Consider the following 12,675-nt stretch of genomic DNA (forward strand, 5'->3'; position numbering starts at 1 on the left):
AGTACATTGTGTATTATTTAGCGCTTCCTGGTGGCAAAAATACCGAACAATATTTTTTGGAATAATGAGCAAAACGAACTATCATATAAATGTGCATTTTAAAAAAAATACTCCTAAATCTCCTTAGTCTGTATTATTACTTTTGCTTTTTAGCACTGTTCTTGCTAATAGAGTGACATCAAGTGTTTAAATAATACACATTATTCCTTTAGGTGAAATGGGATTATTTTCACAATTTTCTAGTATAGTTTTCTCTTTTGTTAAAAAGAGAAACAGGTTACAAATGTAAAAACTCGAATCTCGGTTGACAAAACACTTTTATACTGACTGTGCTAGGTCAGGGATATCAAACTCACTTTGGCTTTGGGGCCAGACTTTCTGTTCTGAAGCGGGCCGGATCAGTAGAAGATTTTCATATTTAGCATTGAATGTGTTAAATGGTTTATTTCAACAGTTAAGTGAATGCAGTTTTACACCCGAACCAACTCATCATACTATACAAACTCAACACTGACTTCTAGTGGCCGTAGAGAGCTTCTTATTTGCATTTATTTGGAATTCATAACTTTTGATAGAAACGACCTAGAGGCACACTTCTTATTTTGACATATTCTGAAATTAATGGTGGGCCGGAATAGGTCATCCATTGGACCGGATCCAGCCTGCGGGCTGTATGTTTAACAAGCCTGTGCTGGATCGTAATGGTAGACTCAACAAATATAATCCAGGCAGAAAAATTTCTGCCCATATTAGGTATTATTTCACTGATTAATTTTCATATTTCACTAAACCATGGGTCTTCAACGTGGAGCTCGCGGCACAAGGGTGCCCCCTAAAGACCACTGAGGTGTTTGCGGACCTTTTCTGAAAATAGCTCACCAATGATGGGACATTGTGATTTTCTAGAATAAAGACAACATAGTTGACTGAGTCTATTTAACACTATTTTAAATGAGTATCCTGGTAATTACATATTAATAACATAGTAATACAATGACACATTGTTTTAATGTATTTATTTATAATAAATGTATAAAAAACTGGGTGCCCTTTGTGCTAATTAAAAACGAAAAGTACCTCTCAGCTTTAATAATGTTGGGACCTCTGTACTGTAATTAAAACAATAATACCGGTACTTCAAATGAGGAAGTCAAGTCATGTTTATTTGTATAGCCCTTAATCACAAAGAGTAGTCTAATTTTCGGAATTATTTTATGAATTCTAATTAAAATGAGCAGACATGTGTGCTATTACTTAATGGTTTAGGTTTTAAAAACAAGTTGAAAAATAAAGCTAAATAAATTGAGTTAGGCCAAACTCTATTGTTTCCAATGTAGGCCATATCTCAAGCTTTGGTTGGGTTCCCTTTTTATTTTGGAGCTTTCAGGTTCATTTTCAGGAACTAGAAAAATAATTTGATATTTGACTTCAAATGAAAAGTTCACTTTTTGAAAAAGGAAACAGCTCAGGAGGTAGAGCGCTCGTCTTGGGATCAAGGGATCCCAGTTCGAATCCCGGCTCGTCCGTGTGACATGTCAAAGTGTCCTTGGGTAAGACACTGAACCCCTAATACCCCCAATAAGCAGGTTAGCGCCTTACATGGCTGCAAGGCCGCGATTGGGAAATGTGGAGCACATTGTAAAGCGCTTTGGGAAGTCATTGACTATATAAATGCAGATCATTTCATTTCGAACTACAAATTCAAATGATGCTAAACAAACTCATCCTTATTAAGATCACAAATATCGAACTTCCCAACTGTAATCGTGGTGTATAAACGTCAAAGATGTATTTCAGAATCAGAAAAAATGAGGAATACAATACCATGGTGCTTCTTCTCTCCTGATTCAATCAGGTGAAAAATATCAGAAGATCATCATGCAGCAAGAAATATCACAGCGGCCTTCCGCCAAGAATGTATCCAAGACGCTTTGATAGCTTCTTCTTCCGACATGCACAGAAGAAGAACTGTTTAAGGGTGACAAATACACGGTGTTGCGTTCGATGACACCAAGAGCGAAAGTTGGAACTTCCTTGTTTGTGTTTGTGCAGCAAATCGGCAGTTCGGTGGGGGGTGGGGGGTATTTAGGGGGGTCTTCGAATCTTGAGAAATGACAATGTTGACGATGCGCACGGGTGTAAGCAGCCTGTATTTGGGGATGCTTTTGTCTTTGGTCTCTGTAATGCTGTCTGTTCTCCAGTGTCTCCTTTCACAGACTTCTGAGCCTATTACAGGGCAGCTGCATTTAAACCGAGACTTAATGACACATAGGTGCAATGTTTATAATTGTTAGTCATCTAGGTCGACACTGGATCCTTCAGAAGTCATCAGCCAACTTCTGGAGTCAGTTTGGCCGAGCTGAGCGAACAGGGGGGCCAATATCTTTGCAACACCAACTTCCCTGTTTTTTCATTGTAAATATAGTACAAAATGTGGTAATAATTTGGTTCCACTTCGCAATCGTGCCCCACATGCTGATTTCAAATAAATGTTTCCAGTTTTTTAGCATTAAGTTTGAAGCTTGAATGTGGTAATATGACAAAAAGTCCTAGAGGGTGCAATACTTAGGCTAGGCACTATTGTTGTGTTTTAGATCTACCAATGCATGTGGTTGTATTTTTGTTTGAATTAGTCATTCTTTGTCAAAGTAATGAGCTGCAGATAATTAAATACTATAAATAATAAGTGTAGCTTCTTCAAATACGATAAGACTGTGAGTTAATTATTTTTAATGGGCATTTGAGTTACCATCTTGGGTAACCGGTGTCATGATTACTTATTACACTCGCCTGTGCCCGCTCGTTTGGCGCCAGCTGCTGCTGGTTACCTGATTGGTTCCCCCTCCTCTTTAAGCTCAGTGCTCACACTCACCCTCTGTTTACACAAGGCAAGCATTTTGACTCTGACTCCCGTCGGTCCCATGTTGTCACCCGTTTCCCACTCGCTCGTTCCTGATATCCCCGTTTGTCTCCAGCCACTTCCGCATTCCGGACAGGCTCCGATCCCGTGAGTGGCCTGCTTCCCCGGTCCAGCGAGCACCGGATCGCTGGCGTTGATCTTTCCTCTATATCTCAATAAACTTGTGAGTAACGTTACGCATCTGGGTCCTCCTTCTGTTCTGGTCTTGACAACCGGAGATAACTGCACTCGGCACTCACAAAATCCTAAAACCTTCTCCTTCCAAAGATAAGATGAAAATGTTAAACTAGGACCATAAAACGTTTTATCCCCCACACTACAATTTATATATTGCTTTCTTGCTCTGCCAATCAAATAAGATGTGGGTTCAGTTATTATACAGTGGATATTCTATACATTCTTAAACTATGTCGATGTGTCAGGACCAGAACGGAAACAGGACCCACTCGCGTAACGTTTACAACAAGTTTTATTGAAGGAACCAGAAAGGGGTGCGCCCACGATTCGGTGTTCGCCCTCAGACTCGGCTTGTGATCCAAACACGGAAGTGGATCTTCCGTAGCGAGCGATGGGGCGGAAAACGGGTCGGTAGCCGGGATCGGGAAAGCAAGACGTGGTCGGGGTCGGAAACGAGTCGTAAGCCGGGACGGGAGAGCAGACGTGGTCGGGGTCAAAAACGGATCGTAATTCGGGACGGGAGAGCAGATGTGGTCGAGATCAAAACAGGTCGTAGCGGGAGACAAACAGGAGCAAAAAACGGGACATGCGTGAGTCAGGGTCGAAAAAGGGCTTGCCGTGTAAAAACAGAGATTTGCAGACGGCCAGACAAAAGGGGACAGATAGGAGTAAGTTTAAAATGGGACTAAGCCAATCAGAGTCCGAGGCAGCTGGCGCACAGGTGATTCGCATCAGTAATCATTACACAATGTTAATTCCATAAAGACAAAAATGAATATCTTTTGATAATAGACAAAGTGAAACATTTTCCAGTCATAGTAATGACACAAAGCATTTATAAATAATTTCATTTAATAATGTACCAAAAAAACAAGCAGAAAATGTGAACAATGTACCATCATTTGATAGGTTATTTTCAAAACAATGTACATGGCTGATTGGGGGGTGCGGTGTAAGAAGCAACTACAGTGGAACCTCGGTTTTCGAACGCCTCTCAGTTCGAACAAATAGGAGTCCGACCCAAAATTTCGAGAGATTCTTGCTTCGCTGTTCGGTCAAAAAATTGGTGTTCGAACGCCGGTAATGCGTGAGTGCGTACGCTAGGGTGCCATGCTGAGCGGCGTACGGGTGTTTTAGCCCCTTATTATGCCTCCGAAGAGTGCAAGCAGCAAAGTTGCTACAGGTGAAAAAAGATAAGTAGTGCGTACAACTATTGCATTTAAGAAAGAAATAATAGCAAAATATGAAGGAGGTGTTGCCTGCGCCTTCTGCTGACCACCACAAAGGTAAGAAATCCTATTCATAATTCTTTTCTTTATCCTTTTTTTAAATTTTTACACGTTCATGTTAGCGTAATCTTTCGTACGGAAGATTACGATAACGCGAACGTACGATTAGCGTGGTGTTGGAACGGATTAAAACGATTTACATTATTTCAAATGGGAAAAATTATTTCGGTGATCGAACAAATCGGTTTTCGAACAGGGTTCTGGAACGGATTATGGTCGAGAACCGAGGTTCCACTGTAATTAGAGAGAAGAGACCAGTTTCATGTGAGACCTTGTGACTTATTCTTGTGCTAGCTAACAGAAAATAAATGTCTTTATTTCATATCTGGTAAAGAATCTCATCTCATCTCATCAGCTGCACCGCTTATCCTCAGTAGGGTCGCGGGGATGCTGGAGCCCATCCCAGCAATCATCGGGCAGTGGACACCCTGGACTGGTTGCCAGCCAATCCCAGGGCACACAGGGACGGACAACTCACTCGCTCAGTCACACCTAGGGACAATTTGGACCGGCCAATTCACCTGAAATGAATGTTTTTGGAACGTGGGAGGAAACCGGAGTGCCCGGAGGAAACCCACGCAAGCATGGGGAGAACATACAAACTCCGCACAGCAAGGCCGGTAGCTGGATTTGAACCCACTCAGGAGGTTCTCACGACCTCAGAACTGTGCCGCACACGCAATAACCACTGCGCCGCCGTGCTGCCCTGGTATATCAATCAACATTGTTAAATTAGACTATCAATGATAACCATTCCATTAGGAACAGTCTTTAAAAGGAACAGTGTGTATCAATTAGCATTTCTTAGTGGTAAAAACAAACTTTCATTTATTTAAAAAAAAAAAACAATAATGATTTAAAAATATTTTAAAAAAACATGAACTATTAACAAATGTATTCTGTTTTCAATATATAACACCCGAAAGGAGATTCCATTGGATGCCAGACTGTTATTTTGACTATTATGCACTTTTCACATCAGTGGTGTCGAATTAATTTTCACAGAGGGCCTTCAGCGTAATGGCTGCCCTCAAAGAACTTAATAGAACCTTTTACATGTAACTACATGTAAACGAATGATGTGTAAAATACACGTAACTTCATGTAAAATAACTCTGAACCTTGAAAAGTTGTAGCTACACATACAGGTACATACTGGAATATGTTATACACTAAATATAACAAAAAGTACAAAATCGTCTCGAACAATTTAGGGATAATTTAGAACAGGTTTGAATTTGGCATAGTAAGGGTTCTTTTGAACAGTCCTCTCCTGTTCTTCTTGCAAGTTTAAGATTCATTGATTTATCCTCCTCTTATTTTGAATGTCTACTAAACCTTAAACTTGATCGAAGAATATGCATTTCCTTTATGTAACATAATTGTCTGCCGTCTTGCTGCTAAAAGGTGTCATGGCGACTTTTAGTTTCACCTGTGCCCGCTTGTTTGGTGCCAGACTCTGCGGGCTTCCTAATTGGTTCCTTTGTCCTTCTTAAGCTCAGTGCTTTCACTCGCCTGTGGTCAGTCCGTCAGCGAACCTCTGTTTCTACAAGGCAAGCACTTGATGACTCCCGTCAGTCCCGCTTTTTGCACCCGTTTTCCACCTCTCCGTTCCTGATATCCCCGTTTTTCTCCGGCTACGATCTGTTGTTTGACCCCGACCATGTTTTGCTCTCCCGTCCCGGCTTATGACCCATTTTTGATCCCGACCACGTTTTGCTCTCTGTCCCGGCTATCGACCTGTTTTTTCCGTCTTTGACACCACGATCTCCCGCTCCGGAAAATCCACTTCCGCATTTGGAACACGTTCCGATTCTGTGAGCGCTTTGCTTCACGCGGCCAGCGAGCACTGGATCGCGGGCGCTGCCTTTCCTCTTTAGCTCAATACACTTGTGGTAAAAGTGTCATGATTGCCGATTCAGAGCACCTGCAACTGCTTAATTGGCGCCAACAGCCCGGACAGCTGATTGGCTGATGTACTCCTTTTAAACCCCCGACTTCCAAGAGATCCCTGTCAGATCATTATGCGAACTGTTGCCACCAGCTCAGTTAGCCTGTACGTCCGACTCTGTTCCTGCCCTGCTTTTCTATGCCTGATCTTCGTTGCCAACCTGTTTCCAGACCTGACTTTGCCCCCTTTCTGCCTGCCTGTTACCCGATCTGTTTCGCCCCACTACCTGCCTGCCTCCTGTTGCCGACCTCGTTTCCGAACTTGACACCGCCCTTGCTCTCCAGTCCCGGCTAACGACTTGTAATTCCTGCCTGTCATCGACCCTCCTCGCTAGACACGGAAGTGCCACTTCAGCATCTCCTGCTCTCCTTGTTCTTCAACCATCGGAGCGTGGAAGCAAGCCCTGCTCTCCGTCTTTATTAATAAAAACTGAGAAAACGAGTGCTATTGGGTCCTATGTCTGTTTCTGGTTGGTGACAAAACGCGATTGGGTCTACCCTTAGTTCTGTCGTGACAAAAGGTACCCAAAAAAGACAAAAGCCTTGTGAAAGGCTAGGGAAAAAAATGATAATAGTGCTTGAAGTCTTTAAGTCTAAGTGCTTTGAGTCTCAGGATTTTGCGTTCTTTCTTTTTAGCACTTATTGGTAGTCGCACCACACCAGGGGCCAGGAACCCATGGGTCATGTTACTCGTGTCAATTCCTCCCTGGCATTCCAATTGGTATGCTCAATGTCTGGTATGGTGAGTGCATAGCCGCATTTATAAAAATTAAAGAACCTGTTGTGTCCATTATATAAAGGGCACAGTTTTAGCTACAGTTCGCAGTTATGTTTTGGCTGTACACCACTAATGAATCCTTTATAAAGAAGCTCATTAAATAAACTATGTTTACTGTTGAGACACTTTGTGATTAAAACCCACACAACAAACTGTAATTACCCACAAACACTAGCCAAGCACACAGAACAATTACCGTAAATTCCGGACTATGGGCCGCTACTTTTTTCCCTAACTTTTAACCCTGCGGCTTATTCAGTGATGCGGCCAATTTATGTAATTTTTCTAACGGCCGCTAGCGGCGCTCGAGTGTTGCTACCATTAACTGCCCTGTCACAGGCACCGTTTGGGATGAAAGTTACATTATTATTATTAAGGCTTTGAAAACTCTCTCGGTGTACCGTCTTTCTTTGTAAATATGTGTGACCCATGTATAATATGTATTTGCAACTGTATATTTTTGTAATGTATTTATTTGTATTTATTTTAGACACTTATTCTGATATGTTTTGCACGGTTGAATGAAAAAGGAGGGGCGGAACAAACGCAGGGTGCCGAGTTTAAGTGAGGACCGCTAAAGGTGAGGGACAGACAAGGAAAGAAGAGGGGGTAAAAAGTTGGTTAAAGAAAAAGTAGGTGCGTGAGTAAATGTGTTCATCTGATATATTTTTCCCACCCTTACCTTTGGAAATATACACTTTTTCCCTTGGATTACTTTCAACGGGACCCGGACTCTGCAGGTCTGCATCAAACCTTAAGTACCGATATCATTTATTATTCATTTTGCCGGCTGTGATTTTTGGGCTGTGGACTTTAATGAAGGACATTTATTTTCAATCGCGGGACTTGAAGTCGGGTTTGGGTTAATTTTGTGTTTGTGTTACATGTTTAAATGTGGGCGCATGCGGCTTATATACAGGTGCGGCTTGTATAAGTACAAAATCCGTTTTCCTCTTAAAATGTGGTGGGTGCGGCTTATAATTAGGTGCGCTCTATAGTCCGAAATTTACAGTAAAGTTGAGCGGTAAAGTCGGGCGGAGCTATACAACACAGAAAGCACCACTCTCGCTCACATGTGACCACTGCATTGAAGGAAAATACATCCATAAACTTTTTGTTTGCAGTTTTTAGTGACATATTTACAAAAGAACTCTGCTTGCACCTTGTTTTGAAACCATTATTTACGATAAATAATGATGGTCAAATGAGCCTCAGTGATCTTAATTTTGGGAGGGTGACCAGTTTAAAGTCGTATATTTGTTGAAATGGGACACGGAGTCTGGCATTATTATTGTTTTATAAAATGTAATAAAACATTTAATGTCAAACAAAAAAATAAAACGGGCTGAAAAAAATGGATATAGTCTGGAGAGCGGGTTTGGCGACATCTAGTGGTCAAAAAATACACACTGTCCCTTCCGCTGTGTTTACAAATGTTTTGCCCTCGCCATTGGCTTCCTCATGAAATCCCAATTCTCTACAAACATGAAACAGGTCTTTACTCCAACTGGAAAGAATTAGAACTCAAAGACAAATAATAGCACCTTTTCAAAAGAAAGCACCACAATAAACAAAGTGAACATGAATGGAGAGCTGGAAAGCAGAGTGAAGCTGCCAGAGATATTGGAATCTTTTGACAGCTTTTCCACTCATCCATTTAAAAACAAAAAAAAAACAATAACATAGTCAACAAAAGTCGTTTCAGGCATAGTAGTTTGTCAATTGCACGTTTGCAGTTTGTGGTTATGTTGCAATATGGATTAAGGTAGAGGCAGACTCTGGTAAGAACTGGTAAAGATGAACATAAAATACCCAACTAAGAGGTCCGGTCCAATGATTTTTGTGCATAACGTAAATTTGAAGAACATTTTCCGTCGTGTATTTAAAAAAAATCACCCGTTTGAAGGAAGATCATCAATCATGTGGCTGACCATAACAGGAGACAGTTTATAATTAGACAATGAGTCACTGTGGTGATCTCATTCAGACACTGAATTTCCGATTATATTTAAAGAGTGTCGAGCGAGGGCTGTTCGAAGTAGGAAGTCTATCTCAGCAGTGGTTTGGGCTTTTTCACCTTCATTTCATGCTTTTTTCCGTTAAACCAAGGTTGTCAAACTTTGGCTCTCAGGCCGGATCCAGATGATTTGTTCTCAGGCAGGCCGCAACAATAAAATAATGTTAACTTCAAGTTTTTAGCTTGCTGGAGTTTTTCAGAATTATTAAGCCTACTTTAGTAGCATAGCCTAAGTATCATAATCATGGATGACAAGGGATATGTTCCAAGCATAACATATTTATTAAAAAACAATGGGAGAAATGATTTTCAGATTTCCCCATTGAATGTATTAACTGGATTATTGAGTGAATGCAGTTTCACACCTGCACCAACACACCATGTTATACAAACTCAAGTGGGAGCTATGAAAAATATTTTTGTCATACTGGTTTGAAATGGATACAAAATAAATACAAAATCTATGTTTTAAGCAGTGCATGGGCACAAAGAATAGACTACCTCAGCTCTAACTACAGCTGAGAAAGAAATACAGTTACAGTGTTTCTATGATTGGTGCCTGGCTTTGGGGACATGAAGTTGACATATTTCAAACTGGAAGGCTCCGCCCTTGGAGACTCGATCTGCAGCCTCAGTGGAACGGTTTAAATCTAGGCTTAAAACACACTTCTATTCTATAGCTTATGAATAACCGATATTTCAGGTTGACGATGTTTGTGTATTGTTTGTGAATGCTACATCCATTACAACCTTGTCATCCAGGAAGGGGATTTGTCACGGTTGCCATGGTGCCCAGTTGGTCCCAGCCGGGTGGCGTCGGATTCTGTCGCGGTTGCCACGGCGTCTAATTGGCCCCGCCCATGGACACCGGCTGAGACGCATTGACTGATTGCTCCTTGGCAGTACTTAGACGCGCTCTTTTGAGCCGTTAGTTGTCTGAGCATCTGTGAGACTTCTGCGAGACTTCTGCAAGACTTCTGTTAAACTCTGTGTTAAATGCCTAGTTCTGTGACTCTGCCTGTGTTTGATCCTGTTTTGTTTTTTTTTACCTGATTTGTTTGATTTTTACCACTCTTTTGTTTGGATTTCAATACACTTCTGCGACCATCGATCCTTGGATCTAGTGTGGGCGCATTCTTCTTCTCCCTAATAAATTGTGAGTACGCTACGCGAGTGGGTTCTAAATTGTGTTTCCTGCCCTGGTCCGAGACAGGATTACCTCATGTGCGATCCCTTCTCAAGGTTGCTTTGTTTTCCTCATCTATAGGTTTTGAGTTTTTCCTTATCCTCATGAAGGTTTTAGATCAGGGGTTGGTGTAATAATAGTCTGTAGTCTATGCAGCCCTTTGAGACTTCTTGTGATCAAGGTTTATACAAATAAACATGACTCGACTTTATCTTGCGATTTTCTCAGCGTCATCTTGCGGGGCGTATTCGATCTGTTGGTGGGCCTGATCCGGCTCGGGGGCCGCACGTTTGACATTCATGCCAAAGAAGAAGTTTAACGTACATGCATGGCATCCATAAAGCACATCTCAAGCAAAATGTGGCTTATAGTCAGGTACAAGTTACGTATGTAGAAAATGTTTTTTTTTCTTTAAACATGTATTAGGTGCGGCTTATAGTCACGTGCGGCTTATAGTGCGGAAATTACAGTGATTTTTTTTTTTTCCTACTGGCCCTTTTGTCATTTTTTTTAACCAAACTTGAAATGTTTGCCCACTGCCGATTTAGAGTTTAATCAAAGCTGCCGAATGCAACACAAAATTGCATCTTATTTAAAAAAAAAAATGTTAGCTCCTATTGCTACCAACAAGGCTTTTCTGTCCTGGGTAACAATGAGGAATTTAAGAGTTAATAGAAAGAAAGAATTTAAAAAAAAAATAGATATTGAAACAAACATGACGTTTTCAATAGGCTATTCAAAACAGATTATTGTCAAGAAAAACAACTGTGCTCAATTAACAAGTATACGGTAAGTTGGACAAAAAACGACATAATATCTTTTTAATTGAGTTTCTTTACAAACAAAAACGTGAACTGTGTACATTTAATAAAACAAAGTGGCCCTGGGAACACCAAACCTGTCCTGGAGCCGAGGAGCAGCTTGAGAAGTAGCACCAAAATATTTGAACACAGGGCGAGATTTCAGCAGCCCCCGCAGGTAGAAAGTGGAACTCCGATCTCTTCTCCCGACAGACTTTTCGGAGCCTACTGGCAAATTTACTGCCGCAAGGCTCATATGGTGAGTGTGTGGTGAGGTTAGCTGGTCCGGTTTAATGTCCCTGGCAGGTCTTGCAGCACATCTGTCTGAAATAAGGCCGGCTGCAGAACTTGAACCTGAGCACTAGGGGGCAGTAGGCCACAGTGTTCACGTCTTTGCACTCTGCGGGAGAGACAGGAGACAATGATGAAATAGGAATACTGAACCCCTCGCTCCTTCACGCTTCAGTTAACACTGGTTTTCTGCTTCTTTTGAATTGAATTGTCTTTATTGTAGCGAATGTGGTTGGTCAATCAATCATTTTAAGCAATAATCGATTGACCAATTAAATTGAAGAGCTGAGTTTATTCTTTAAAGAACGTCTTGCCTTTTAGGAGATCCACGTATGTTATATAGATCATTTTGTCAGAAAATGGATGAAAAATCTGAGTCAATCTGAAGGATTGGCAGATCAACAATTTTAAGTAAAAGCTGTTTTAGCGTTTTAAGCAAAACACACGCACACTCTTGGATTAAAGGAATTTACTAAGCATCTACAGAAGAAACTTGAACAGAACAGAATAAAAAAAAGGAAAATAATAAGACAAAGAAATGTCAGAACCAGAACCGACGGTACACCCAAACATGTAACGTTTCACACCAAGCTTTATTGAGGAAGCGGACAAGTCAGGCGCGGGAAAACAAACGCCAGCGATCCGGTACTCGCTAGGGAGGAAAAGCAGGAAGCCCTCGAGATCGGAGCGTGGTCGGAGGACGGAAAAAAGTCGGGCAGCCGGGACGGGAGATCGGAGCGTGGTCGGAGGGCGGAAACAAGTCGGGCAGCCGGGACGGGAGATCGGAGCGTTGTCGGAGGGAGGAATCAAGTCAGGTAGACGGAGACGATCGGGAAGCCAGGCGCAGACAAGCAGGATACAGGACAGGACGGGACAGATGGGAGCCAGAGTCAAAAAGTGCTTTCCTTGCATGTGCGGAGGTTCGCTGACGGACTGACAAGGAATGAATGAGAGTACCGAGTTTAAATAGGAGGGGAACCAATCAGGAAACGAGCAACAGCTGGACCAGGACATTTTTTCCGTGGTTGACGGAATAATGAATTCTGGTGTCTACTAGATATCCTGAAGGCGAACGTTTGGCCATTAGTTTGTGCCCTCAAGCTCAAACGCTCTTGATTCATGCAACAGGACAACAATCTGAAACACACTGGCAAGTCCACCCAGTCTAAACCGCTCCCCAAGAAAATAAAATGAAGGTTCTTGAGGAGCCAAGTCAAAGTCTAGATGTATGTCCAATTCACATGCTGTGGTGTGACCTTAAACAGGC

General features: G+C 41.8%; 2 protein-coding genes across 2 annotated transcripts in view; both read right to left on the reverse strand.

The window, feature by feature from the left end:
• Nucleotides 1-1,967, reverse strand: part of myo1f (myosin IF) — a 44,597-nt gene extending 42,630 nt beyond the window's left edge. Inside the window, exon 1 of the mRNA XM_088348869.1 lies at nt 1,825-1,967. Coding sequence (XP_088204995.1) covers nt 1,825-1,827 — 3 coding nt within the window. The 5' untranslated portion in view covers nt 1,828-1,967. The remainder of the gene's footprint in view (nt 1-1,824) is intronic.
• Nucleotides 1,968-11,120: 9,153 nt separating this feature from the next.
• adamts10 (ADAM metallopeptidase with thrombospondin type 1 motif, 10) overlaps nt 11,121-12,675 on the reverse strand; it is a 112,631-nt gene continuing 111,076 nt past the window's right edge. Inside the window, exon 26 of the mRNA XM_088349315.1 lies at nt 11,121-11,517. Coding sequence (XP_088205441.1) covers nt 11,408-11,517 — 110 coding nt within the window. The 3' untranslated portion in view covers nt 11,121-11,407. The remainder of the gene's footprint in view (nt 11,518-12,675) is intronic.

The sequence above is a fragment of the Urocampus carinirostris genome, chromosome 12 (genome assembly GCF_059441175.1).
Source record: "Urocampus carinirostris isolate Australia breed hairy pipefish chromosome 12, RoL_Ucar_1.0, whole genome shotgun sequence".
Taxonomy (NCBI): Eukaryota; Metazoa; Chordata; class Actinopteri; order Syngnathiformes; family Syngnathidae; genus Urocampus; species Urocampus carinirostris.